Genomic DNA, 27,849 nt, shown 5'->3' with positions numbered 1-27,849 from the left:
GTGTACAGGTAGGCACATTCATAGGGATCTGTGTACAGGTATATACATTCATAAGGATCTGTGTACAGGTATATACATTCATAGGGATCTGTGTACAGGTATATACATTCATAGGGATCTGTGTACAGGGATATACATTCATAGGGATCTGTGCACAGGTATATACATTTATAGGGATCTGTGTACAGATAGGCACATTCATAGGGATCTGTCTACAGGGATATACATTCATAGGGATCTGTGCACAGGTATATACATTTATAGGGATCTGTGTACAGATAGGCACATTCATAGAGATCTGTGTACAGGTTTATACATTCATAGAGATCTGTGTACAGGTTTATACATTCATAGGGCTCTGTCTACAGGGATATACATTTATAGGGATCTGTGTACAGATAGGCACATTCATAGAGATCTGTGTACAGGTTTATACATTCATAGGGATCTGTGTACAGGTAGGGACATTCATTGGGATCTGTCTACAGGTATATACATTTATAGGGATCTTTGTACAGGTACGTGTGAATGACTGCAAAACCCCTTATAAAAACAAATACCAACTACATTTATATTTTAATCCATCAAAATGGATAACTCATGAGCCGTGCTTAATTTGTAAATAAAGAGGTGCCGGGGCATATCCATATATAGTGGCATTTTTATTACCAGGATAAAAACATATATTCAATTGTTTATCGTCATAAGGGATTTAAGCAGGTATTAGTATTCGAGTCATTTCTTATAGCTTGAAAATGAGAAAATATATTCTTACTTACATGTTTAGACAGATCTGGGCTTTTTGAATCCACGTCATAACTGCAATCACAAGCAATGCAGATTTTAAAGAAAACACATTAGAGATGTGGCCTGTCAATGTCCTGACATCTGCACACATGCCTACTGTAGCTACATGTATGTACATGTATGACTTGTGCAGTATGTGGTCATGATTAAGAACTAATCAACGAATAAGCCAGAAGATGAATAAGACTGTTGCAAAATCCAAGGTAAAAGCTACCTCGACGTGTCTTAAATATGTTTGCATTGAGACAAACAATCCAAACAGTGAGTATTTGTAGAAACAGTAGTTGTCCTAGGGGTTGATTTTTAAAACCTATAACCTGTCACGGTAGGCCACAACTGGATTTTTTTAGAGCATTTTACAGCCTCCATGGTGAGTCCTTGGCGCTGTATTCTTGTTCAATTCACTCTATTGATTTTATACGGATTGCATGTCAGTATTATCTTTAATTACACAAATTCATTTTGCAGTTTGTTTAGGGCTAAAACAAAGCTTTCAGATTTACAGAGTACTATGTTCATGGCCTCCCCCCTCCCGTAGGGATGGACTAAGATGCTGCAGAGTGAAATGTCAAGTGACATTATTAAAAATAAAAGTGCATTATCAGCTGGCATATCCCTTGATTAAATGCCCCAAGGGAACATCAACAGATTCAAGTTAATTGCATGCAAATGAATGCAACGAGTCATGCCCCTATTGGGGTGAACATTTGAGCACATATTTGCCAGAAATGATTAAATGTGTTGCCACAGAGCTGGGCAATGCAGTCTCTTCAGGTATGGAAATGCCACTGACCATAGTCATTTATGAAGCTTCTCCCCCAAAACTGCGTAGGCCTCCAGCTAGTTAAAAACCACAGCATATTTTATTAAGTAATACACTTATTATCAACACTCCGGGGGTGTTGTGTAAAGTTTGACTGCAGTCTGCATGTGGTGGATTTATACTTCATGCTTCACTCACAGAGATGTATCACCTTGTTTCAGGACATTACCCCATATTACAACGGACTATCCAAACTGGAATTTAGTTACCAGTAGGAATTTCCCTTCTATCTGCTGAGCTCTCTGTCTGCTGGCCTGTTTCTGGAGAGTGAGTGGCACCTGCTTCTATCGCGGGTTGAATGTCCTTGAGCAGTTATGTCTTGAGTGGTTATGTCTTGAGTGGTTATGTCTTGAGCGGTATGTCTTGGGTGGTTATGTCTTGGGTGGTTAGGTCTGGGGTGGTTATGTCTTGAGTGGTTATGTCTTGAGCGGTTATGTCTTGGGTGGTTATGTCTTGAGTGGTTATGTCTGGGGTGGTTATGTCTTGGGTGGTTATGTCTTGAGTGGTTATGTCTGGGGTGGTTATGTCTTGGGTGGTTAGGTCTTGGGTGGTTATGTCTTGAGTGGTTATGTCTTGAGTGGTTATGTCTTGGGTGGTTAGGTCTTGGGTGGTTATGTCTTGAGTGGTTATGTCTTGAGTGGTTAGGTCTTGGGTGGTTATGTCTTGAGTGGTTAGGTCTTGAGTGGTTATGTATGGGGTGGTTAGGTCTTGGGTGGTTATGTCTTGAGTGGTTAGGTCTTGAGTGGTTATGTATGGGGTGGTTAGGTCTTGGGTGGTTATGTCTTGAGTGGTTAGGTCTTGAGTGGTTATGTCTTGGGTGGTTATGTCTGGGGTGGTTATGTCTTGGGTGGTTATGTCTGGGGTGGTTATGTCTTGAGTGGTTATGTCTTGAGTGGTTATGTCTTGAGTGGTTATGTCTTGAGTGGTTATGTCTGGGGTGGTTATGTCTTGAGTTGTTATGTCTGGGGTGGTTATGTCTTGAGTGGTTATGTCTTGGGTGGTTATGTCTTGAGCGGTTATGTCTTGAGTGGTTATGTCTTGAGTTGTTATGTCTGGGGTGGTTATGTCTTGAGTTGTTATGTCTGGGGTGGTTATGTCTTGAGTTGTTATGTCTGGGGTGGTTATGTCTTGAGTGGTTATGTCTGGGGTGGTTATGTCTTGGGTGGTTAGGTCTTGGGTGGTTATGTCTTGAGAGGTTATGTCTTGAGTGGTTATGTCTTGGGTGGTTATGTCTTGAGTGGTTAGGTCTTGAGTGGTTCTGTCTGGGGTGTTTATGTCTGGGGTGGTTATGTCTTGGGTGGTTATGTCTTGAGTTGTTATGTCTTGAGTTGTTATGTCTTGAGTGGTTATGTCTGGGGTGGTCATGTCTTGAGTGGTTATGTCTGGGGTGGTCATGTCTTGAGTGGTTATGTCTTGGGTGGTTATGTCTTGGGTGGTTATGTCTTGAGTGGTTATGTCTTGAGTGCTTATGTCTTGGGTGGTTATGTCTGGGGTGGTTATGTCTTGGGTGGTTATGTCTTGGGTGGTTATGTCTTGGGTGGTTATGTCTTGAGTGGTTATGTCTTGAGCGGTTATGTCTTGAGTGGTTATGTCTTGAGTGGTTATGTCTTGAGCGGTTATGTCTTGGGTGGTTATGTCTTGAGTGGTTATGTCTTGGGTGCTCTGTAGACATGGTTTCCGGTACTTGGATATCAAATGTCTGGCTTGTTTCCGAAAATGGTCTAATTTATAGTGAAAGCTGTCTAGGGCCATCTCTTTATAAAGACCACCTGTTTACACAGACACACAAGGCCACATTGACTTATTTTTCAAAAATAGCACACTGTAGTATGGGTAAAGAGCTTTTCAATGAAAACACACATTATATATATATATATATATATATATATATATATATATATATATATATATATATAGAGAGAGAGAGAGAGAGAGAGAGAGAGAGAGAGAGAGAGAGAGAGAGAGAGAGAGAGAGAGAGAGATTTTTCCAGGGACTGACAAACAGGAGGAATTTGTAGGTTTTTGATGGCATGTTTAGTTTAATTTGAACTTCTCTGGCATAGGATTCCATATTATGTTCTAACATAGGGCAGCAGTGTGGAGTAGTGGTTAGGTCTCTGGACTCTTGACCGGAGGGTCGTGGGTTCAATCCCAGGTGGGGGGCACTGCTGCTGTACCCATGATCAAGGTACTTTACCTAGATTGCTCCAGTAAAAACCCAACTGTATAAATGAGTAATTGTATGTAAAATAATGTGATACCTTGTAACAATTGTAAGTCGCCCTGGATAAGGGTGCCTGCTAAGAAATTAATAAATAATAATAATAACAACACAAGCCTTTGAAACTTTGAAGCCATGCAGTCCCATCTCCTGCCATGACCACAATGTTTCATATCCTTCTGGCATCATCACTGGGTTAGGGCATAATTAGCTGTTGGTTTCCCTTTCTTATTCCATTATGTTCCATTGTCTATTTTTATCTGTTTTAGAGGTATACATTTCGAGTCATTCAAGTATTAGATTATACTTCAGAATATAGAATGCATTACCTTACCTTAACATAAAAAGTAATAAAAGAACAATTTCCAGATGTTCCTTCCCAAACTAAATGTCAGATTCAGGGACCTGATATAAGCCTTGTTCAGGTCTCTTGCCAGTAGAAATATGGGTACAAGCGCCCTTGTCTGAAAGATATACAATTCCTGCAGCTAATGTTCCAACCTTCCAGCAACGGCATAACCCAGAAAAGCAATAACTTACAAGTCAAAGCGTAGATTCTGTTTTTCTTCAAAGAAGTAATCTAGGATGTATTTCCGGATGAAGTCTGGGTTCAATGTGTTGTCAATCACTTCTGTTCTTCCAAACTGTTAAGAGAAGAGACACATTGAGACACGTGAGCCAGACACTGAAAGACCATCACAGATAACCCCTGTGCAGTTAGTCAGCTTGGTCATCCATGGTGACTGCAAAGTGAATTCCTGCTGCACCAGCCAGGTTAACATCTGTACAACAGCCTACACCCAGCTTACTACATTCCACGTGTACTCATACCCTTCTGAAGGTGTCCCATAGTAAAAGCAAAGCAGAGTGTTATAAAGCACAGTGAAAGCATGGTAAAGCAGAGGTCAGCAATGGAAAGAATAGCTAGGTATTGTAAAGCATATTAATAAACATGGAAAACTAGAGCAAACTATAGTAAATGCATAATATAACCATGGGAAAAAGGGGAGGACTGCAAAAATACAGTGCAGAAATACAGTGGTAAAACTTGTATAGGATTACTTTATAATCAATTCTTAGTCATCATACAAGGGCCTCCCCCACATATTCACTGTATCAGTCAAGGTGTCCTAATATCCCATAAGCATATATGGCAGTTCTTTCATGAGTTCATTATATCATGTGTCTTAATCAATGCAGATTGCCATTAGCATACTCAGTATGCACTGCCTGCTTCAAGCTGGGAGCATTAGTTAGAACCCTTGTGATGCTATTTGCAGCTGGATTGAGCTTTTTATGCCCACTAATCAATTCCCAAACCGGAGCAGACTGATGATATATAATTAGCTGCTGCCTAATTAATGGACTTCACACCTAATCATGTGTAATTCTGAAAGCACTCAGTGCTTGTCGGATTTACGTTTCCTTTCCCATGCCTTGTGTTATTTACTCTTAATTCCTGTGGATGGAAGCAGGTGGTTGACAGTCAGCAGAAGAACAGGAAGGTTCTCCTGAGGACTGGGAGAGCTGGGAGGCAGAACAACCATCTCACTCCCTTGGGTTGCCGTCCCAACGTCCAGGGATGGGTTGAACCATACCTGTGGGACAGTGTGGAGGACTCAACACTCCTGTTGCTCCTGTTATACCTGCTCTGACAATCTATAGAGAACTATACGCTGATAAAAAGTAGGAAGACACTCTATGAACACCAACCTGTGATAACGAGAATGGAAAACCTTTGTGTTAAAATGAATTCCATTCATTTGTTGCATTGTAATCAACACTGAACTACTGGCAAGTCTGAGAGTAAGTGATGAACAAACTTATGTGTAAAGATCTTGGGCTTGGCATTCATCTTATAATATCCACTGATTGGCCCATTTTCAAGTCTCTCTTTATTGAAAACACAAGCATAAAGCACAGCTGTATTTGACTGTTTAATCAGCTCAGCTGAGGAGATGTAACAGTCAGTGTATGCTAACAGATTGTCAAAGGTCGGGGTGGACCTCTGACCTCACCTACAGAGAAACTGCTCAGCTGCTTAACAAACAAACCAATCCCTGTGACACTGCAATGACATCCCTGACCCTCTCTTCATGGGTGCTGCTTTAAAAAAGCACAGCACTACTCACCCTGAGCTCTGGAATGAAACATTGACCTCAGTCCTCTAATGATGAGCATGTTTTTCTATTGCTTTTATGCAGGGGTGAAATTCTGCCGGTACTCAACAGTACTCTGTACCAGGACTTCTTAAATCTGCTTTTCATCCAACGTGGATGCATTCCATCCACTCACACAGTCCACTAGCGCAACGTTTCTCAAATCATCAATCAATCGATTCATCTTTATTTTATATAGCGCCTTTCATAGTGGACCACCATCACAAAGTGCTTTACAAGATGCAGTAACAACAAGAAAATCCATAGTATTTTAAATAAAGAGAAATGCATAATACATGATATACAGTAAAAAAAAAGCATAATACATTAAATACATGATAGTAGCATAATACATGAAATAGTAGCACAACTTGCTTTCATTCAGCACAGTTCATGCTGCTTGCATTCTGTTTCCTCACACTGCTTCTGTTTCTGTGAGCTGCTATTGGCCAATCATTGTGCCATACCATTTTCATAGCACAGTTTTTATATGCCATTTGTTTTATAACATTATCCCTTTTTTAGGATATCTTGAAACAAAACTCCCTCTTCAGCAGCTACTGCATAGTGTAATATTTCTTAATGCTTGTCATTTAAGGTTTAACTGAAGTGTTATATTACAGTACATGACTGAGTGATACAAGCAGAGGGGACAGAAGCTTTCAGTATTTTCAGCTGCTTTGTTTATGGTGAATTGGTTATAATTGATCAGTTATTTTTTAAGGCTTATTTTGTATTTATAAATGTATCGTGTACCGATATGTATACATTTTTAAAGCATTTATTCATTGGCACTCAAATTGTTTCCATTTTTAAAATGTTTACACCTGGCTGTGCATATGAGTACCTGCACTTTCTTGTTGAGAATTTCACCCCTGCTTTTATGCCAAGCAGATTTCTATTCAACAAGATGTATGCCATCGTTTGTGTAAGTCTTTTGGACGTTTTGAAAAGTAGAGTGCAGATCAGGAGAAGGTCAGAGAAATGCAGACTTAAAAACAGAAATGATTCTGGGATTTGTTCAGAAAGCAGCTGCACACAGCAAATTGGCCAGTGTTCAATAAACTCTATAGGAGTCAAATCTAACACTTTCCCAGTGCACATATGGCTCCACATTGTATAAGTTACACTTTTGAAAAACTTAAACAAATACCACTTGCATAGTGTTGCACATCTCTCAGTGTATAACTAGCACCCTAAGTGTTAGGAAATAGCACTGGGAGGGTGACATTAGCACTTCTTTAGTGACAATTGTACTCTGCATATAAACTAGGTGCACTTAACTAGTGTCAAATATTGTTTCTTTGCCACAAAAGTAAATGAAAATACTGTAACAAGCACAGGAATAACTGGAGACACCACCAAAGATCACAGGTACAACGTGAGTTATTTAGGCAGCCAACAGCAAGTCAGCACCATCCACACACTCAAACACATACACACAGACAGCCCTTTCCCCACTCCAGAGCACTACCCCGCATCTCAATAGGTGACATCCACATATTACATAAAACAACACAGGAAGTTTTCAACAGCTGAAGGGTGTTGAACTAATAGGGGCACTTACAATAATCACAACATTTATAACAACGACAACAGTATTTCCCACTCCCAGCATCCTCTACTGCTCATTAACATATTTGAGGAGGCCGGCTGGATTTCAAACTCACAGTTTCCAAATCGGATGCGGTTTATTTAGGCTCCTATCAGATGCCTCAATATAAAGAGTGCAACTCATTATACTGCAGGATGCAAAACGCCTGACTTTCTGCTGTAACCATAAAGACAGCTGGCAGAATATCCAGCAGCTTCTATCCAGCCATCCTATACTCATTTCAGTGCCTTCAATAGATTCAGCCACGGAGTTATCTGTCTAGACCAGAGAGGGAAAAACCACAGCAAACAAAAAAAAAAGAAGAAAACTACAAACAAAAAATAAATAAAATCTGTCTGCTGGCAGAAACATTCTCAGCAAAAAAAACCCAAAAAACATTTTAAAAAAAAAACCTAAACAGATTAATGTTCCATAACTGAAATGTTAATAACCCTTTTGATTGGTAACATGAGGACATTAAAAGAACATTTCTACTTTAAGCCTTATTTGGGGGTTGTTCCCACCTTGATTGGTGCCAAAACAAGTGCATTTAAACAACACCTAAGTAACACCTAATTACTATGTTTACCCATAGCATGACTATAATTAGCAGCACAGGTTATTATCCACGCTCCGTTTTAAAGACACTTCCAGTTCACAAAATGGAAAGTTTGAATTGCTCTGTCCCTTGCTTGCTTAATGTGTCTGCTTTGAGTGCTGCCGTTACTGAAACCAGTTCAGAACAGAAAGTGCAGTGAAAACAAGTTTGTTTAGGAAGAGCAGCAAGACCTGGCATGCTTGCTAATGCTTATGGCTGCGATTTCAAAATGTATCAGTGTGGGTCTTGAGGAGTACCTATCATGAGAAGAATCCAGTCTGGTATAATGTGTGTGCTTCCCTCTGCAAGCTAATTACAGAAAGCAGAAGACAACGCATACATTCGATTGGAGCTGTATGAGGTGGCATAAGGCACTAAAGTAACCCAATTAAAATTTAGGGTTATTTGCTGTAGCTTCAAGCACAAATGCATGCAACATTGGCCAAGCTCCACGTCTCCACATGCTGTGCAGTCCTCACACATCAACTAGTAAGACAAAGCAAGCTAGGATGTGTTGCCCAGATACCTGGCACAGGCTGTCATCCAAATCTCTGTGGAGACTGTCAAACTTTTGAAACGGAAGTGCAGGAGAGAGTCAATTATCCGATCTTTGATCAACCATACTGTCTAATCAACCAAACGCACCTGTAGTCACGTGATGAATTACTTGTGGTGTATTACGCACACAGATTCTGCTGCTAAAACAGCTACGAGATTTAGCTGCTAAAAAAGGACCAGCAGACTGAGGCAAATGAAAGTTACAGAATTATTCAGACCACCAAAACCTTCGATGGAGCATTGTGTGCAGTTAAGCTAATTAAAACAGTCACCTTGTTCTTGATTTCTCTTCTATTTCGTCAATAAGGGCTGGAGATCCTGTCTATGTTATTGAGCAGCTAAGAACTTTTATTTTATTCATTTCAATTGCATGTTAATGCCTTAACAGCAAGTATCAAAATATTGAAACATTTTACTGAATTTTTGAAGTTTAATAAAGTTTTGTAATGTGTCAAAGTTGTGCTGAATTGGATTCTTTGATGATGTTCAAAGTTTGGTACATGGTACGTTTAATTACAGTATTTTATTACCTTAACTGTGGGTATTAAAGTTTTACTGAATTGCATTAATTTAATGATTTGTAAAGCTTTGACATTTTGTATGCATAATGTGATAAAATAGGTTACTATCTATATATCATCAGTAATGCAGTCTGTATTTAAAATATGAACAACAGCTGCAACCACTTTGGGGCTGTGAGTCCCGTACAGAAAACACTGAAGCTGCACAGCTTTTAGCTGTCTGCTCCTGACGTATCGCATTCATCTGCAACACAAGTGCTGTATGAACCAGGCTTTAAGAGATTTTTCCACGATTCTGAAACAAACAGCATGTTGTAAAGAAAGCCTCTGTAAGTTGATAAACTTTTGTTCTCCAATGCATTTGTTCTTCTGTCTTTACAGAAAACAGCTCGCTCACAATTTCTTTTTGCATTAGCTGTCACCGATTTACATGCTTGCATGCTTGCTGAGCTATCTCATTCGCTGACCTACATAGCTACACGCAAATACTGCGTGTACACAACTAAACAAGATAGTCACAGATTTGCATTTTCAGTGCATGACATGCTGCATTTTGAAAGGAAATACAGGAAGCGCCTAATCAGAAGTGTCTTTGACATTTGTCACTGCACATGTGGCTACATTGTAGTTACATTATCCATTTAGTTAAAGAGAGTATTTGTCAGTTGAAGTGTTACTGACATATTAATGTAAGTTGATGAGCAGGAAATGCCCATTGGGATAAACAGGTCTACCTCTTTGTGGCTGATCTCATCTCCCTGCTTTTGAGAGCTTTTCTAGTGATTTTCTCATTGCTGGGTTATACACTAGAGACGACAAAATCACATCTAAAAAATATTTGCTTGTTGTAGAAACCCGAAGTACGTCTTCGGTGATCTCAGTAACTTCAGTGACTGGATAATTAAACAAGGGAAATAGGTCACGCTTGCCAGGCAGAATAAAGCCTTCAGCTGCTCTCTGGTTTGATTTGATACAGCTCCACCAACACCTGTCTTTCAACAGGAAAGAAGCAGCCATGTTGATGGGTTGCTGCCAATGGGTGCTGCTGGATACTTTCCTTCCCAGATGTTATGAACAGCTTGTAAGAATGAAGCTTCCCTGCAGCCAGGGGTGGAACAGCTGTTTCTGAGAGGCGATCTGCAGCTTTTCCCTGTGGAACGGCTGTTTCTGAGAGGCGATCTGCAGCTTTTCCCTGTGGTACGGCTGTTTCTGAGAGGCGATCTGCAGCTTTTCCCTGTGGAACGGCTGTTTCTGAGAGGCGATCTGCAGCTTTTCCCTGTGGTACGGCTGTTTCTGAGAGGCGATCTGCAGCTTTTCCCTGTGGTACGGCTGTTTCTGAGAGGCGATCTGCAGCTTTTCCCTGTGGAACGGCTGTTTCTGAGAGGCGATCTGCAGCTTTTCCCTGTGGAACGGCTGTTTCTGAGAGGCGATCTGCAGCTTTTCCCTGTGGAACGACTGTTTCTTTCATTCTCTGTAACTATTAAACACCAATAGTTCTGAATTAAGAAATATTAAAATGAACTACAATTCAGTGACAAATGTTTCGACTTTTTCAATATTTTTTTTCAATGTATTCATAAGAAAAGGGCCACTATCAACAAATGCCATTTTATCTTTCTTTTTAACTAGATTGACAGTGCACTGGAATTCAAACCAGTGCACCCCTAGTTAATACAGCCCATGGCTAGAAACCTTTTTGCTTAAAGGGCCATATTGGCTAAATTAAAGACCAGACTGCACATAGCAACATTTACAAACCAGAGGAGGCAATCGCTGCTTGTCCAATACCTAGTAGCTGATTGATCCCTAAGCCTGGTCTTAAAGGATGACAGTGATTCAGCAGCAACTTGGTAATGTATTCCGTGTTGCTAGTTTAGTTTAAACACCACCTTCTTTCTGGAGCAGTTAGCAGACTAAGCCTTGCAGTGAAAACAGATTTGAACTTAAAGTTGGGAAAATAAACTTTGAAGTTTTTGTTGTTACCAAGCGGAATAACAAACAGACACACAAGATAAATCTTATCTCAGAGGCAGAATATCCAGACAGCAGAATGAGATTGTGTTGAGGATGGGGGCACAGGCAGATGCTAATAGGAAGAGATTCGGTTTCAATGATAGCTTTAAGGGGGTGGAGGAACTCAGAAAAGAGCGAGCATGTTAAAAAGAGTTTTCAAATCCTATCAGACTCCGTATGGAGGTGGCTATTTGTATGTTTGCACATACCAGAGGTTTGATCTTAACTGAAGAAGAAGCACAAACTGTATTTAAAGGGGCCCACAACATGTTTATTCATTATTTCCTGTGTTCAATAGAGGGTGAATACACATTTCAATCTGTCACTATGAGTGGGCCATGGATTGCTGCTTATGCACCACGCTGCAAGCAGTTTTAATTCACTCCCGTTGCTGTGACACTATCTTAGGGTAATGTCAATTGGACTGGTTGTCAAAAAGCTAGCTGAGTGCACAGAATGTTAATGTAAGGAGGACTGCACTGTCAAAAGCACTTATTAACACTAGAAGGACCGGAGATATACTCATACCTAGAAGCCCCGCAGCAGTCTTTCTGACGGCTGTATTCAAAACACTGTAAATAGTATAACAATAGGAAAAACAGTCGGATGTAATTTTTTTATTGTGTAATTCATCACGTGACTACAGGGGTGGTTGGTTGATTTTACAAATCAAAACAAGAAAATGTAAATAGATAAACATCTGAACAGACATCGGTTTACAACATACATATTTATAAAACTGAAATGATACAATACATTTTTAACTTTTCAACAGCAATCAGTTTGTTATCAGATGAGCAAAAACAACTGAACAACGTAGATAAATAAACTTAGATAAAGCACAAGGAGTCTCTTGCGGCTCTCAGCGCGGTTGCGAGCTTCAGCTGTGGATACACGCTTGGCAGTCTCCCTCTGTTCCAAATGCTTCTTACGAGGTTCTTATGCTAACTGTAAAATATATTATCTCATTGGTAAAATCTTCTCCGTTCATTCTTTGTAAAGTACCCAGGAGTCGATGGCTGCTAGGTCCAATACATTGTAAAACACCTGAACAGACCACCGTCGGGAGCCAGCTTTCATGGAATACTTCCGTGCCATCTGATCCAAAACATCAACTCCATATTTTGTTGCGTTGTAAAACTCCACGATCTCTGGTATTAATTTTCCCAGGGCTTTTAGGTATAATGTAATATGTATCCTTTATTTCTGCACTCCCGCGTTTCATGCTTTGTGAGAATATTTAATACATACAGAAAGGTACATGAATGCGCAGCCTCATATGTGTTACACGACTGGAGAAAATTATATTTTAAAACCAAACCACCTTTGGCCTTTGGCCTAACCCTTTGAGGTACCCCTGCCCATTATTTAGTTTGCTGATAGTGGAGAGGCTGACTGTATGGAAGCCATGGGCAGGGGGCAGGATAGCTGCCCTCCCCCTTAGACATAGCCGGAAAACAGGTGGATGCTGGGGAGGAGGTGGCTGGGGAGGAGGAGGGGAGCTCCGATGTATAGCAGGGACGAATGGATTGAGGTAATATATAAGCCCTTTCTAGCTGTTCATTGGACTTGTTGTTTATCGAATGACGAATTATATATTAGCCATTTGACTGGTGAATGTCTGGTAATGAGGGTGCCTAATATGCTTGATGTTTACGATTTTAATCCATCTTAAAAGTGAGCTCCTTGCCTGAATCACTGCTTTGCTAAATTCATGCAGAACATTCAACAAGATGAGGTAAAGCTGCAGCTTTCTGACCCGGACAATTTACTGTGGAATACTATGGGAATATGTCAGCATGTCATAAAGCATAGTGAAAGTATTGTAATACACAGATATGCATGATCCTGGGATCTGGGATGTACTGTAAATATAGATTACATGGGAACAGCATGGGGAGCATCAACATCTCAGTCACATATCAGTTTAAGATCCATATTTCACTCATCATATAAATGTAGGTTATTGCGTTATTAAATGTTTTGACAATGATTAATTACTTTACATTAAATGCCTCTAACTATACTGTAATTGCATAGTAATTGCACAGCAATTGCATGTGTAATTGATTGCAAATACACAACCATGTCTGCAAATACAGTGAAATTACAAGACTCAAACAACAGAAAACATTTTTAGTTTGCAATCAAACATGTATCATTGTAACTACATAGCTATTACACTGTAATTATCGTGTAATTAGAGACACTTTCTCTTTAGCACTGCAATGCTGTAGCTGTTGTTGTTATTATTACTCTACAGCACAGATGCATTTTTGGTTGTTTACAACTAAGGCTATGATTTGGTTATAGAGGTCAATGAAATCAGGAAATGTACTAAAAATAATTGTGCCAAAATCGTAGCCTTATTTACAACACATCTTTATACTAAAGCTACAAAGCAGATTTGCCCAGGTACTGCTCATCAGGGGAGGACTGTTTGAGTCTGTTTTTTTTCTTACCTCTCTCCACTGCTTGGATTCAACTCCTTGAATGTACAGGACGCAGACTGTGAAAAACAATATGGGAGAAATGGTTAATGGTTAATAGGGAGAAGTGACAGAAAAGCCTACAAGCACCAGTAGAAGGCTGGTTGTGCTCTTGTTTTTGCTTCTGCGCTCCAAGGGAGGCTGTAATAGAAATGTAGAGAAAAAATGCAAAGCATCTAATATGCAGTATACAAGAGGATAGTTCAATATTAAATTGATTGTTTAAATGGTATGAGATTGACTTAGGGATATTGTACTGGCTCTAAAGTCATGCATCGCTTACAAACGAAAGGATCACTTTGTGTGTCTTAAAGACAGTCCCAAAGGCTAGCGTGTACACCCAGCAGGGTGCAAGGTGCAGAGGGAAGGGGAAAAGCCACCCAGCACTGTGTTAAGGTCAAATGGAAGAAGAAAGAAAAGAGAGGTCTGCAAAATGTCATGTTCCTTTTCAGCTGCCGTTGTGCTTTGCAGTGGTTGGGAGTTGCTGATGGACTCACAAGCATATCTCTAAAGGGCTGGGTATTCTAGAGTGCAAATCCCTATTCAAGTCACAGCAGAAATGCACTGTGCTGTGTGAGTGAAAGTCTCTGCAGATGCAGGTTTCAAAACCTTATGTCACCTAGGACTTTGTACCAGGGACAGTATTGTAAAGAAACTGCAAGAAAGTTCTAGTGACCTGAGGCAACCTTATGCTTGTGATTTTCAATTGAAAAGCATGAAACTCAGAGTTATTGCTGCAATATTGTAATGTTGTTGAAGCTGACAGTAATGTTGTTGAAGCTGACACCCTGGGATCATTCAAAAAGCTGCTTGATGAGATTCTGGGATTAATAAGCTACTAACAACCAAACGAGCAAGATGGGCTGAATGGCCTCCTCTCGTTTGTAAACTTTCTTATGTTCTTATGTTCTAATATTCCATGTGCTTCCACCACATTAGCTAACAATTATAACAGGTCATTGATTAATCAAAGTTAAATATAATAAAGTATGACAACATTGGCACTTTTATTAAACTGCTTCAATTCAATATCATATGGGATTTAATACTGCTACTATTAATAATAATAATAATAATAATAATAATAATAATAATAATAATAATAATAATAATAATAATAATACTCACGTGGGTCTGATTTGGAGAATGTATCTTTATCTAAAAGATTCCTGGAAAAGACAAAAAATAAGCCTTGTTAAAATACAAATTCAATTCTGTGCTAACACACTTGTGAGAGAAATGGACAGTATTTTTACACTTTATTGTTTATGTTAGAAAGTACAAATAGAATATAAGCCATGCTGAATTGTCACTGGTGAACTGCTAGACTGAGTTTAATCATTTCTTCTAGCTGGTGACAGCAACAAGATATTACTGAGCAGACATCTTCCATCTCTGAAGTGGCAGCTGCAAGTGCTGTATCTGAGGGCACCGTGCATAAGTGCTGTATCTGAGGGCACCATGCATAAGTGCTGTATCTGAGAGCACCATGCATAAGTGCTGTATCTGAGGGCACCATGCACAAGTGCTGTATCTGAGGGCACCATGCACAAGTGCTGTATCTGAGGGCACCATGCTTAAGTGCTGTATCTGAGGGCACCATGCATAAGTGCTGTATCTGAGGGAGCCATGCATAAGTGCTGTATCTGAGGGCACCATGCACAAGTGCTGTATCTGAGGGAGCCATGCACAAGTGCTGTATCTGAGGGCACCATGCACAAGTGCTGTATCTGAGGGCACCATGCACAAGTGCTGTATCTGAGGGAGCCATGCATAAGTGCTGTATCTGAGGGAGCCATGCATAAGTGCTGTATCTGAGGGAGCCATGCACAAGTGCTGTATCTGAGGGCACCATGCACAAGTGCTGTATCTGAGGGCACCATGCACAAGTGCTGTATCTGAGGGAGCCATGCATAAGTGCTGTATCTGAGGGAGCCATGCATAAGTGCTGTATCTGAGGGAGCCATGCATAAGTGCTGTATCTGAGGGCACCATGCATAAGTACTGTATCTGAGGGCGCCATGCATAAGTGCTGTATCTGAGGGTGTGGGTTCAAAGTCTTGTTAGCCACAGAGGAGGGGGAGTGCAAGCAGTGTCACAAGATGCTTTCCCAAGGAGAGGAGCTCTCCAGTCTTTCTATAAAGGTTATTGAAATTCCATGGTACTATAAACTAACACTGAGCATCTGAAAAGTGTGTTTTTGTATTGAATTTCAATAGAACACCTACTTACTGATTCAAGGATTATTAAACACCCTAGCCTTGTTTTTTGCACAAAAAGACGGTGCTTGTATTTTTATTTGCACACTTGCTGTGCAAGTACCAGTATACTGTAAGTATGCATGCAAATCTCAGTTAAGGAACTACTGGCTCTACAATACACCAAGCTCCAGGCACTTGCACTGATCTTCACAGAGTGCAGGCACCAGGACAAGTCTTTATTCTTTGTACACTCTGTACACTTTTTACATTGTTTAAATAACTGGTTTGCAATCCATTGACTGCACAAAAGGGTTGAAAGAAAAGTTTTATGAAACTGTCAGAAGGGGCATATCACGAAAGAAGGTTCCAAGTCAACATCACATTGTCAGACTTAATGCAATATAAAGGGCGCTCTCTTAAAGCACGAACTTGCCAGTTATGTTAATTTAATCCGAAAAAAACGCAGATTGAATTTAAGAAGCAATCAATTCTAATGCTAATGCTAGCTTTTGTTCGTAATTACCAGCCTCTGTTTCTCTGAATGACACGACAGGGCAGAACACTATTGGTAAAAGGGCAGATCCAAGTGTCTTTGATATTTTCTCTGTCACCTGAGAGCCTACTTCAGTGGGATTGCAAACAGCGAGCATAAGCACAGCCTGGTTGACTTGAATCCACTCATGGCTTGACCTTTACTGATTGCGGATTGATGGTACACAACCAGTTGTACAGTGTTGTGCTAATCCATGGATTGCTGTTGAGAGAATGTGTAGGTGTTGATTTCAAGTGCCATTGAGCAATAGATGCATGTGCAATCCACTCATCTCATCTGAGAAAACGCAGTGTTTCCACAGTGAAGCAGCAGAGGACACTGAAGTCAGTCTTTGAACTGACAGCATAGCAGGAGCCATCCAACCCCTGTCACGTGCAGCAAAGTAAAGCATATCAATACCAAGTCAATGAAAACAAAAGACTGCAGGAAATATTGAGCTCAAGAACAAAAAAACACTTTCTATAAACATCACAATACACAGGGACATTGTACTGCGGATTAATACAGAAAAACAAGATAAAAAAGATTTTTAAAAAGGAAGACAAGAGCCAAGATTGCAGGTCAGATACTGCCTTGTTTTATCTTCATTTTTGACCCAATAATAACTCATGCTATTTTATTCAGTTCTGGATACACAGTCTCAGAAGCCTGTCTCTGAAGGATCACTCTGAACTTTAAAAGAATCCAAAGCCTTGTGATTCATGACTCTCAACCCTGCTAATACAATTTTCTCTAACAGTTATAATGGCTCTATTACTCCGCAGTGTAGTGGCACTTTGCCAGTCGGGTATTAGAACTGCAGTTTGTGCTCTGCGCTTAAACAGCTATTATCCAAAACTTATTGGGACCAGGGGGTGTTAGGAAAAAAATCGATTTAGTCAGATAACCTAATTATTACTGCAGAATCATTATTTATTTTATTATTTGTTTATTTAGCAGACACCTTTATCCAAGGCGACTTACAGAGACTAGGGTGTGTGAACTATGCAACAGCTGCAGAGTCAGTTACAACTACGTCTCACCCAAAAGACAGAGCACAAGGAGGTTAAGTGACTTGCTCAGGGTCACACAATGAGTCAGTGGCTGAGGTGGGATTTTGAACCAGGGACCTTCTGCTTACAAGCCCTTTTCTTTAACCACTGGACCACACAGCCTCCTAATGTGATTACTATGACATTCCTGATAAAGAAAACATGAGCAATAATTATAATACAACTATATTGAATGTACAGTACAGGTCTGTGCTGTGTTGTAATCTCCACAGAGGGGACTTGGTAAAGACCGCTAGAAATGAGCTGTCAGATGAAAGGTGTTCTCTTATCCTTGAGAGTACAATGGGAAGGAACTCAGCAGTCATTTGCAGGGACTAAGAGGATTTGGGGAATGCACCAAAAGATGTTTATTTTTTGGTTTATCGAACAGTTGTCAAGATTTCTTATCTTTTCTGCATCCTGCAACCCTGCCAAGGTCTTGGATTTCCATCAAGGATCTCATTCTGCTGCTAATGCAACCGACCCTGAGGGGAGCAATTTGCTTCTTCTTCATTTACTTTTTTTTCTAAACAGATCTGGACAAGAAGCTTGATGCTTCTGCTCAGTCTGATTCATGGTTTCTATTGTTCTTAGCAGAACCTGACAGATTGCCAGATATCATGAACGTGTGCAAATGAAATGTCAAAAAGCATTTAGGTTCCGTGCTGTGGGTCTTCCATTCCAATCTGGTTCAGTTCAGAACAGGAGAGGATGTGCTCTGATCCAGAGACTGTACTCTCCTGTAATGAGTCCTGGCAGATCTCTCTTAAGGGTCGTGAGGGAGGAATAACACGTCATCCTGGATTGGCACTGGAACATCTTAACTGTCAACCCCCAGCCCTTTTATTACAATGGAAAATAAAAAAAAATAAAAAAAATAATCAGATGCACATAGGCAGGGAAAATACGAGTACTGTGCTATAATAAAACATCTGGGTCTAAATTCTCAAAGCAGTTTACTCCAAATCATCAGAAAGGAGAAACACACCCAATAAAGTTACCAGACCAGATAGAAACAACTCAGACTTTTAACTGACCAATGTCTAAATAGTCTTAAGTTTTGTCTTTTTTGTTTGTAATGGAGTTTTTTTAGATACAAATCGTGCTAATTTGGAGTAAACAACGTTGAGAAAAGTGTATTCTGCTGTATTTCTAAAGTACACAGAGCCCAACGATCTTGCCTCCTGCTGTCTCACCTGTTCCCTTGCAGGTTATCAGGGTCATTACATCACAATAATAACTTGATGAGTAGTGGGTCAGTGTTCTAAAGAGGTTTGCCAGATATTGCACCAGCACCATTTCAATTTATTTTGACATTGCTACTTGAAGATATTTGCATACAGAATGAAATCCCTCTGAATCTCCTGGAAGCAAGTTCATTATTGAAATCGGTATTTGCAGCTCAGGGGAAACTGATAAATGAGCTTTCGCTGAACTCACAAAGCAAACACCATTGTCTCGAGATTGCTTGTTTCTTTATTCGTCTTTAATGTACAGCATTCTTTTAATTCAACTCCCCCTGACATGAATTCCGCAAAATGTACCAATTCCTGCTCTCTGTCATTTGATCATGGAAGGGGGAGGCTACATGAAGTGTCTCACTGCATACTGGAATAGATTCCCACAGAGGAAGAGGCTACATGAAGTGCATCACTGCATACTGGAATAGATTCCCAAAGAGGAAGAGGCTACATGAAGTGCATCACTGCATACTGGAATAGATTCCCAAAGAGGAAGAGGCTACATGAAGTGCATCACTGCATCCTGGCATAGATTCCCAAAGAGGAAGAGGCTACATGAAGTGCATCGCTGCATCCTGGAATAGATCCCCAAAGAGGAAGAGGCTACATGAAGTGCATCACTGCATACTGGAATAGATTCCCACAGAGGAAGAGGCTATATGAAGTGCATCACTGCATACTGGAATAGATTCCCAAAGAGGAAGAGGCTACATGAAGTGCATCACTGCATCCTGGCATAGATTCCCAAAGAGGAAGAGGCTACATGAAGTGCATCGCTGCATCCTGGAATAGATCCCCAAAGAGGAAGAGGCTACATGAAGTGCATCACTGCATACTGGAATAGATTCCCACAGAGGAAGAGGCTATATGAAGTGCATCACTGCATACTGGAATAGATTCCCAAAGAGGAAGAGGCTACATGAAGTGCATCACTGCATCCTGGAATAGATTCCCACAGAGGAAGAGGCTACATGAAGTGCATCACTGCATACTGGAATAGATTCCCAAAGAGGAAGAGGCTACATGAAGTGCATCACTGCATCCTGGAATTGATTCCCAAAGAGGAAGAGGCTACATGAAGTGCATGAAACACATGGAACACAGGTCTGCAGTCGGCTTTAGAGATACTTCAGAAATGAACTGTGTTTCAGTGGTTTATAAAAAGCTTCCTGTGTCTCTGCAGAGCCTGTTTCACCGATGTGGCAGGGCAAGGGCCCTGCTTATGTGAACGGTGTGTGAGGGAATGTAAGGCTGGCAGGGATGGGGTTAATTCTGTCCTTGCCAACAATCACAGGTGTGGCCATTCCCCAATTAGGTAACTGAGTGCTGATTGGGGAATGGCCAGCTGTATAAAGGAGCAGAAGTCCTTTGTTTGGGGAAGGGAGTTAGGTGTGTTTTTGGCCTGTTTGTTGAACTGTGCATTGTTTGGTATCTGAAGGCAAATGTCCAGCCTACAAGAGTATATTGTTTTGTTTACACTGTTTATTTTGGCCCTCGTGCCTGTTTTGTTTGTTCCTGTTTTTGTGGTTAATAAACGTGCGTGACACATCTTCACTGCAGCTTCCTGTCTCTGAGTCTCTCTTCCTTGGGCCCACAGCTCTATCCTGTCACAACCATACAATGAGTTTTCGTTTCATCTCTTAAGAGAAGGACAGAATGCCACGGTTCTGTCACATTGCAGCTGACAGCCTATAATGTGACTCTGAGCTGTATTTCCCCTCCCCCAAAACCTCCCCCTGTTCTTGGGTCACTCTACCAGCCCTATGTGCGTCTTTGACAAAGCCTTGTAACATTATTTATGGATCAACCTTTCATTACAGCTCAGAAGGCTTCAATAAAAGCAGGAGTAAATGCTTCTTCTGGACCGGTATTCTCAAGGAATACCTGTCCTGCTGCAGTGCTATTCAAGGGGGATGAAGTGCTCACTGTGTGGAAAACAAACATCACCACAGACTTCCACCCAAGCCCTCCCTGAAGGAATGAAAGGTATCCCTCCAGAACAAAGCATTGCTGTCTTGTCTGCCCGTGGTGGCTCCACACCCTATTCACAGTGATATGTGCTCTACCGTGTGCCGTAACATCATAACAAATGCATTACGATTCTGTGTGGTTTTGAGGAACTATATAAACTGAGCCCGCTCACTGGCCACCTCTAACTCATTTTAATGATTTCTTAAGCTCTGCTCCCGCTCATAGTTTTTCCCTGAGTGAGTGCTTTCTCTCCTCTGCGATCTCAGAAGATCTATAATTAAGCAGCTCTCTACAGCTGCACTGCACAGTGATGGTCCTGATAATAAGTACCCATCCACCCGGGACCTTATGAAATGAAAGGTCCTCCCTTCAGCCTCACACACACACTTTTAAACATTCTTATTAAGCACTCCAGGAGGCGCTTGTGTTGTGACTGGCAGAGTGCATTAAAAGAACTTCAGTGCACAAAGTTATATGTGCAAAGACACCTCAGATCATTCCTCCCAAGGACCTGAAGATGTTTTTGTACTCTGTATTACAGATTAAATATTCCTTCTAACAGTATTATTATATTCTTTTGGGTGAAGAGTGCTAATACATTATGTGGAAATAAAGCTGTTTTATTTTAATTAGAAATAGGCCCTTTGCTAATGCAAATTAATTTTAGTTAGAATAAAACACATTCACTTTTCAATAAAATGTTTAATTTGAGCTGTAAGGCTCATTGACACATCTTTGAATCTCAAGGCATGATGCCATTATTCCCTTGCCCTTTCACTCGTAATCAGCATTGTTGTAGTGTGCACACATTAGCTTTCAATTAGCATAATAAAAGATGACAGCTATACCAGTAAATACCACGATGATCCCAAGCCTCTAGCCACATTGTACAGAGTTGATGCATGCTGAATCTCCTCTTTACTGATATACAGAGTTCATGCAAGCTGAATCTCCTCTTTACTGATATACAGAGTTCATGCAAGCTGAATCTCCTCTTTACTGATATACAGAGTTCATGCAAGCTGAATCTCCTTGTTACCGATATGTCTTGTCTACAAGTAAAGCTTATTGAATCAAACTAGCCAACCTGAGCCTCAGCATACAATCAGAATCACAATTAAACATGTTTACAGCGGCCTGTGCTGGACCTAAAGCCAGTTATATTTACACTATTACCCCTTCTCCACTGGCACAACCGACCCGTGAGGGCTTGGTGCAGTACGCTACTGAGCAAGAACCAAACCGTGAAACTCCAGCCTCATAAGACATCTGAATCCGGCTGCGAGCCGAGCCAAGCCGAGCCAGGGGCGGGGTTAAGGATTTTCATCATTACGCTGCATCAGTCAGTACACTCCACAAAGACAAACAACAAACATGCCGGGCAGTGTGAGGAGAGAAAAGTACAGCCTTGGGACACTGAGGAAGTGCAGGCTCTAGTTTCTCTGTGGGCAGATAGAAGTGTTCAGGAACATCTGGAGTCGTGCGTCAGAAATTAGAGACGATTTGAAGCAAATGGACATGAATCGTGGGTATGGTACACTTAACACACACACTCAAAAACACACAATTCTACCAAATTTCTCATCCTTGACCTTTATTATATTAATATGAAGAAAAGAAAAGAAAACAATTCTAAACTTATTTACAAAAATATTGTAAAACAAAATCCAGCTGTACCATACCTACAACTACGGCTCTCGTTGTGCTTGCACAGCTTCTTTTTTTAAGCACCCAAACAAAAAACAACTCTAGAAACAACAACTATCCTTAAACGGGATATTTTTGGCAAATCTTTTTTCCCCTTCAACAGAACTAATTGAACTTTATTAAGTCGATATAATCAGTGAAATTTGTGGATATTAAAGAAATTCCTAAATATATTTACAAAATATAGCAATACAAGATACAGCTGTACCGTTGGTCTATTCATATTTGAACACGATTTGTTTGCACATTTTTTTTCAAACTGAGTTAATTAATAACAATAATTCATAACAACTGTCTTTTGTTACGTGTGACATCAGTAGCACGGCTCGGCTCTGCAGTGGAAAAACAACCCAGACTCTCCTTAACCACACCGTGAGGGCTCACTGCGACCCCTGCGCGGCTCGCTTGTACAGTGGAAAAGAGGTATACATGTCACAAGATATACGTTGCAAAATCAGAATCCGTCACTCCATCTCAGCTTTCTCTGCCATGCTACCGCCACTCTACTGCCCTTGCATCCATTCTGGTTACAGCATACAGGGACCCCACTACTGCCCTCACGTCCATTCTGGTTACAGCATGCAGAGTCCCCACTCTACTGCCTTCATATCCATTCTGATTACAGCATGCAGGGTTTCCTCTCCTTGATTAAGAGAGCATGCATTATGAGGATATGTCTTGCCAGGCAACAGTTGACAACAATTAATTTAATGAATGTTGTAATTATTTAGTTTAACATGCACATTAACAAGTTTTTCTCCAGGCTTCATCAACAATACAAGCTTCACAAATACACCCTCCCCCCCCACCAAACAGACATTTGAAAAACCACAATGGCTTTTGTGAGAAGGGCCTGTTGTTTCAAACAGAATTCCAATAGGTTAAACATCACAGAAAATAACTCATAATAATAACACTGCAGCTTGGTATCTAAAATTGGAAAGTGTGTGATAACTGGTGAGCTAAGAGCTCTATGAACGTCTTTCTGTGGATTTAATCCAATCTGCTAACTGGCATTATAGTATCCACGGGACCATAATTGCAATGTGTCAACAGATATTACAACAACTACATAACCTCGGCATATGGATATTAGCAGGGAATTAGGGAGCGCATCTAATACATGATGCCCCCACTGATTAAGGCTGATGGTCACTGCCAGTGGTTTGTGAAAACAAAAGACAAGAAACAAACAAAAAAAAATGTTACAAAAATATAGGTGAGGTAACAAATCATAGAGTGAAAAGCATCTAATTAACAAGAGGAATACAAAACCAGGGCATGGTCTGTCTGACGCAGTAGCGTTTTGTGTGCACCGTTCTGTGACTTTACATGTCAGTGACTTAGATTGGATACAAAAATACAATGGAAAGGAACAATACACCACAGTGTGTTGCTGTGATTCTTTGCATCATAGGGTAAACAAGTGATTTAATAGCTTTGATAATGTTTGCATTGCTCCGGATGATTTAGTGTTACCTGAAGGATAAGGAGTTCTTTTCAATACATTAATGGGATTTTAACACGGTGGCTCCACCTTGACTGCAAGGATCCTAAAGAGTGAGGTTGATTTGCCTTTTCTGTATCACTTTAGATTGCAGGGCATGCATAGACATGTAATAACATGGTAAGAACGTGATAACTACCAATCATGTAATAACACGGTAAGAACTTGATAATTATTAAAGGTTAATGCTCTGACAAGTGTCGTATGCTGTATTTAATATATTAGTCTCAAGATTATGCCCCATGAAATGTTAATAACTGTGACAGAAATACAATGAGTTTTGGTTGTAAATCTCCCTCCCGACCTGTGAGGACGCTAAGCAGAGAAAGGGAAAGGCTTTGGATGGGCTGGCCTGACAGTTCTTTCCCTGGTACGGAAAGTTGGTCAGTCTGGAAGGTGGTGAGACTCCGTTGCAGGAACGTATTGACCCAGAAGGGAAACGAGGTAGCAGCTGCAGACAGTAAAGGCAGCTGCAATCATTTACCAAGGGGTCATGCGGAGTGGCATAAAGGGGCCGGAGAATCGTAAATCTTTTCCTTCGCTTAGTTCAGAGAAGCACGGAACTGGAAGTACCGGGAGAGATCCCAAAAATAATTGAAAAGTGAGTGTTTTGTTTGTCTGTAGCACTGTTAGTAATTGTCTTTTGTTTGTGAATTCACTAGACGGCTAACACGTCTCTGGAGCTGTCGCCTTGGGCCAGCACTACCTGGAACAATAACACCACAGTCACTGTTAGTTGTTATCACCCACTTTGAGCACTATTGCACACACCTGGACTGGTGATTTGTGTTAGTAGTATTGTGGGAGCAGATAACGTGTTATTATTTGTTTTGTTTTACAAATCATTATTATCATTTTCCTGCCGAGCTTTACACCAGGGGTGTATTGGTGGAAGATTATTGTTTGGTTGCCAGACCAGGATTTGAGTGAAAATAAAAATAACATTTCCAAATCGGATTACAGTTTTCACTTGTGATTATTTCTGCACTGCATCACCTCTGCACCTGTTCATCTCAGCAGCCACTTTGCCACAATAACCCAGTTTTTACAGTGTAATTACATGATTATTCATTTCATATAATCTACAGCAGTGGTTCACAATCTGTGGTCCGTGGATTTTTGTTGATAATGAAAAGATACAGAAAAGACAAGGACAAAGTTCACTATCCACGCATTACTACCGCTGACGTGGAGAAGCCAATACAAAAATATATCATTGGCATTTTTAATGCTTGGTCATTAACTATCATTACAGTCTATGTCAGCACTGTTTACAGAGCAATTGAGACCAGCACAGAGTACTCTTTGTAGAGTATTGGAGTGTTACAGCTTTAAGCAATGTATGCTAGAGAGGTCAAAGGGCAGAAGGCGGGAGCGAGATGAAAAAGGTTTTGTCTGGAGAACGGGGTCTGGTGCATGGCTGGTTTAATAAAAAAACAAGAGTTCACTTATTAAACACGTCTGGCGTGAATACTTTACATTGGCGACGAGGATAAAACTGCTCCGAAGGTTTCCAAAAAAAAAAAAAAAAACAAACAAAAAAAAAAATGGCGGCATACGGCAAAATTGAAGAATATAAGGCAGAACAAGAGGACTGGATTCAGTATACAGAGAGACTGTCCCAGTATTTCATCGCAAATGAAATTAAAGAAACTGAAAAGCAACGTGCAATCTTGCTTAGTGTGTGCGGGGCTAAAACGTATAGCCTTTTGAGAAGTTTAGTGGCTCCACTTAAACCTAGTGAAAAAACATTTGCCGAGCTCGTGGCAGCTCTTACAGAGCATTATAATCCGAAACCATCAGCCATAGTACAGAGATTTAAATTTGATAGCTGTTCTCGCAAGCCAGGCATATCAGTAGCTGGTTTCGTAGCGGAATTCCGCGCACTTTCAGAGTATTGCGAGTTCGGAGACACATTGAATGACCGTTTGAGAGACAGACTAGTGTGTGGAATTAACGATGAACGCATACAACGCCGATTACTGTCAGAGTCGACGCTGGATTTCAGAAAGGCACTGGATATTGCGCAAGGGATGGAAATTGCAGCAAAAAATACTTCCGATCTACAGGCTACAACAAGCGGCATTCTACTGTTAAGCACAGGTACGGTCAATGAGATTTCATACGATAAATCCAGAAGACAGACCAGTTACTCAGAGAACCAGCACAAAATGCCATGTTATAGATGTGGGGGTAAGCACTCACCTGATGTCTGTAATTTTAAAGATGCTGAGTGTTACTCCTGTAAAAAGCTGAGTCTGTCGTAGTAAAAAGAAAGATACACGGAAACAGCCCAGGAAGGAGGAATCGATGCACGTAGTGGAGGAGGAAAGTGAAGTGTATACAATGTTCAATGTAAGAAGCAAGCAGCAGAGGGAAAAGCCAATCACTGTAGAGGTTATTATAAATGACCAAGTAACCACCATGGAGATTGATACTGGAGCTTCAGTATCAATAATTAGTGAATCAACTTACAACAGAAACTGGCCTTTGGACAATAAACCTGAACTTACCACATCTGATGTGGTTCTACGCACCTATACAGGGGAACAAGTTCCAATACTGGGGTCCATCAGTGTTTTGGTTAAATACCAAGGACAAGAGATATATTTACGACTCACTGTAGTTAAAGGGGAAGGCCCCAGTCTGCTGGGTCGGGACTGGTTAAAACAGTTGAAACTAAACTGGACAGAGCTATTTTGGACACAAGCTGCAGGATACCAAACATTGTTGGAGAAGCATAGCGAACTCTTTCAAAGTGGTTTAGGTACACTCAGGGGAATGACAGGAAAAATTCAGGTGGACCCAGCAGCTAGGCCACGTTTTTTCAAACCGAGACCAGTCCCATACGCCATGAAAGACAAAGTGGATCAAGAACTGGACCGATTGATAGCAGAAGGGGTTATTGAACCAGTACAGTTTTCTGAGTGGGCAGCCCCAATAGTACCAATCCTAAAAGCAGATGGCAGTGTACGTATATGTGGGGACTACAAGGTCACAGTTAACCAGGCGGCAAGGATAGATACATACCCCATTCCCAGGATTGAAGATCTTTATGCTACGCTCGCCGGAGGACAGAAATTTACAAAAATTGATTTGAGCAACGCTTACCTGCAAATTCTACTGGACAAAGGATCCAAACCTTATGTGACCATTAACACACATCGGGGACTGTTTTGCTATAACCACTTGCCTTTTGGAGTGTCAGCAGCACCTGGCATTTTTCAAAGAATAATGGATTCGCTCTTACAGGGCATACAGGGTGTGTGTGTGTACCTTGATGACATTCTCATTACAGGCAGAACTGAACAGGAACATCTTGCAAATTTAGAGGAAGTGTTACACAGGCTCTCACAGTCAGGAATGCGTATAAAAAAAGACAAGTGTGTTTTCCAGGCTCCTGAAGTCATCTATTTGGGACATAAGATAGACGCAGCCGGTCTACATCCCGTGGAAGAGAAAGTGAGAGCCATATCAGAAGCTCCAGCCCCAAAATCTGTTACTGAGCTAAAATCCTTTCTCGGCCTGCTCAACTATTATGGACGTTTCTTGCCAAATCTGTCCACAGTTTTAGCACCATTGCATAAACTGTTGCAGAAACAGGTCCGGTGGCATTGGGGTTTGGAGCAGACAAAGGCGTTTACGCAGGCAAAAGCTCTGCTGCAGTCTTCAGACGTACTGGTGCACTATGATGGTAAGAAAGCCCTGGTGTTATCATGTGACGCTTCGCCTTATGGATTGGGAGCTGTGCTTGCACATAGGATGTTGGATGGTTCAGAGCGGCCCATCAGCTATGCATCACGCTCTTTGGCACCTGCCGAGAAAAAGTATTCTCAACTGGAGAAGGAAGGGCTG

At 40.9% G+C, this 27,849-nt stretch overlaps 1 protein-coding gene across 2 annotated transcripts in view; it reads right to left on the bottom strand.

Annotated features, from left to right (window-relative positions):
• LOC117964436 (copine-8-like) overlaps window positions 1–27,849 on the bottom strand; it is a 148,727-nt gene that overhangs the window by 101,045 nt on the left and 19,833 nt on the right. For both annotated transcript variants that reach the window (XM_059004783.1, XM_059004784.1), the window contains exons 2-5: window positions 14,912–14,952; window positions 13,757–13,803; window positions 4,392–4,495; window positions 780–819 (exon numbers count right to left, since the gene is read on the bottom strand). In XM_059004783.1, coding sequence (XP_058860766.1) covers window positions 780–819; window positions 4,392–4,495; window positions 13,757–13,803; window positions 14,912–14,952 — 232 coding nt within the window. The remainder of the gene's footprint in view (window positions 1–779; window positions 820–4,391; window positions 4,496–13,756; window positions 13,804–14,911; window positions 14,953–27,849) is intronic.

Source organism: Acipenser ruthenus, chromosome 30 (assembly GCF_902713425.1).
Source record: "Acipenser ruthenus chromosome 30, fAciRut3.2 maternal haplotype, whole genome shotgun sequence".
NCBI lineage: Eukaryota > Metazoa > Chordata > Actinopteri > Acipenseriformes > Acipenseridae > Acipenser > Acipenser ruthenus.
The sequence above is the reverse complement of the archived record's forward strand: the minus strand, read 5'-3'. Positions and strand labels throughout refer to the sequence as shown.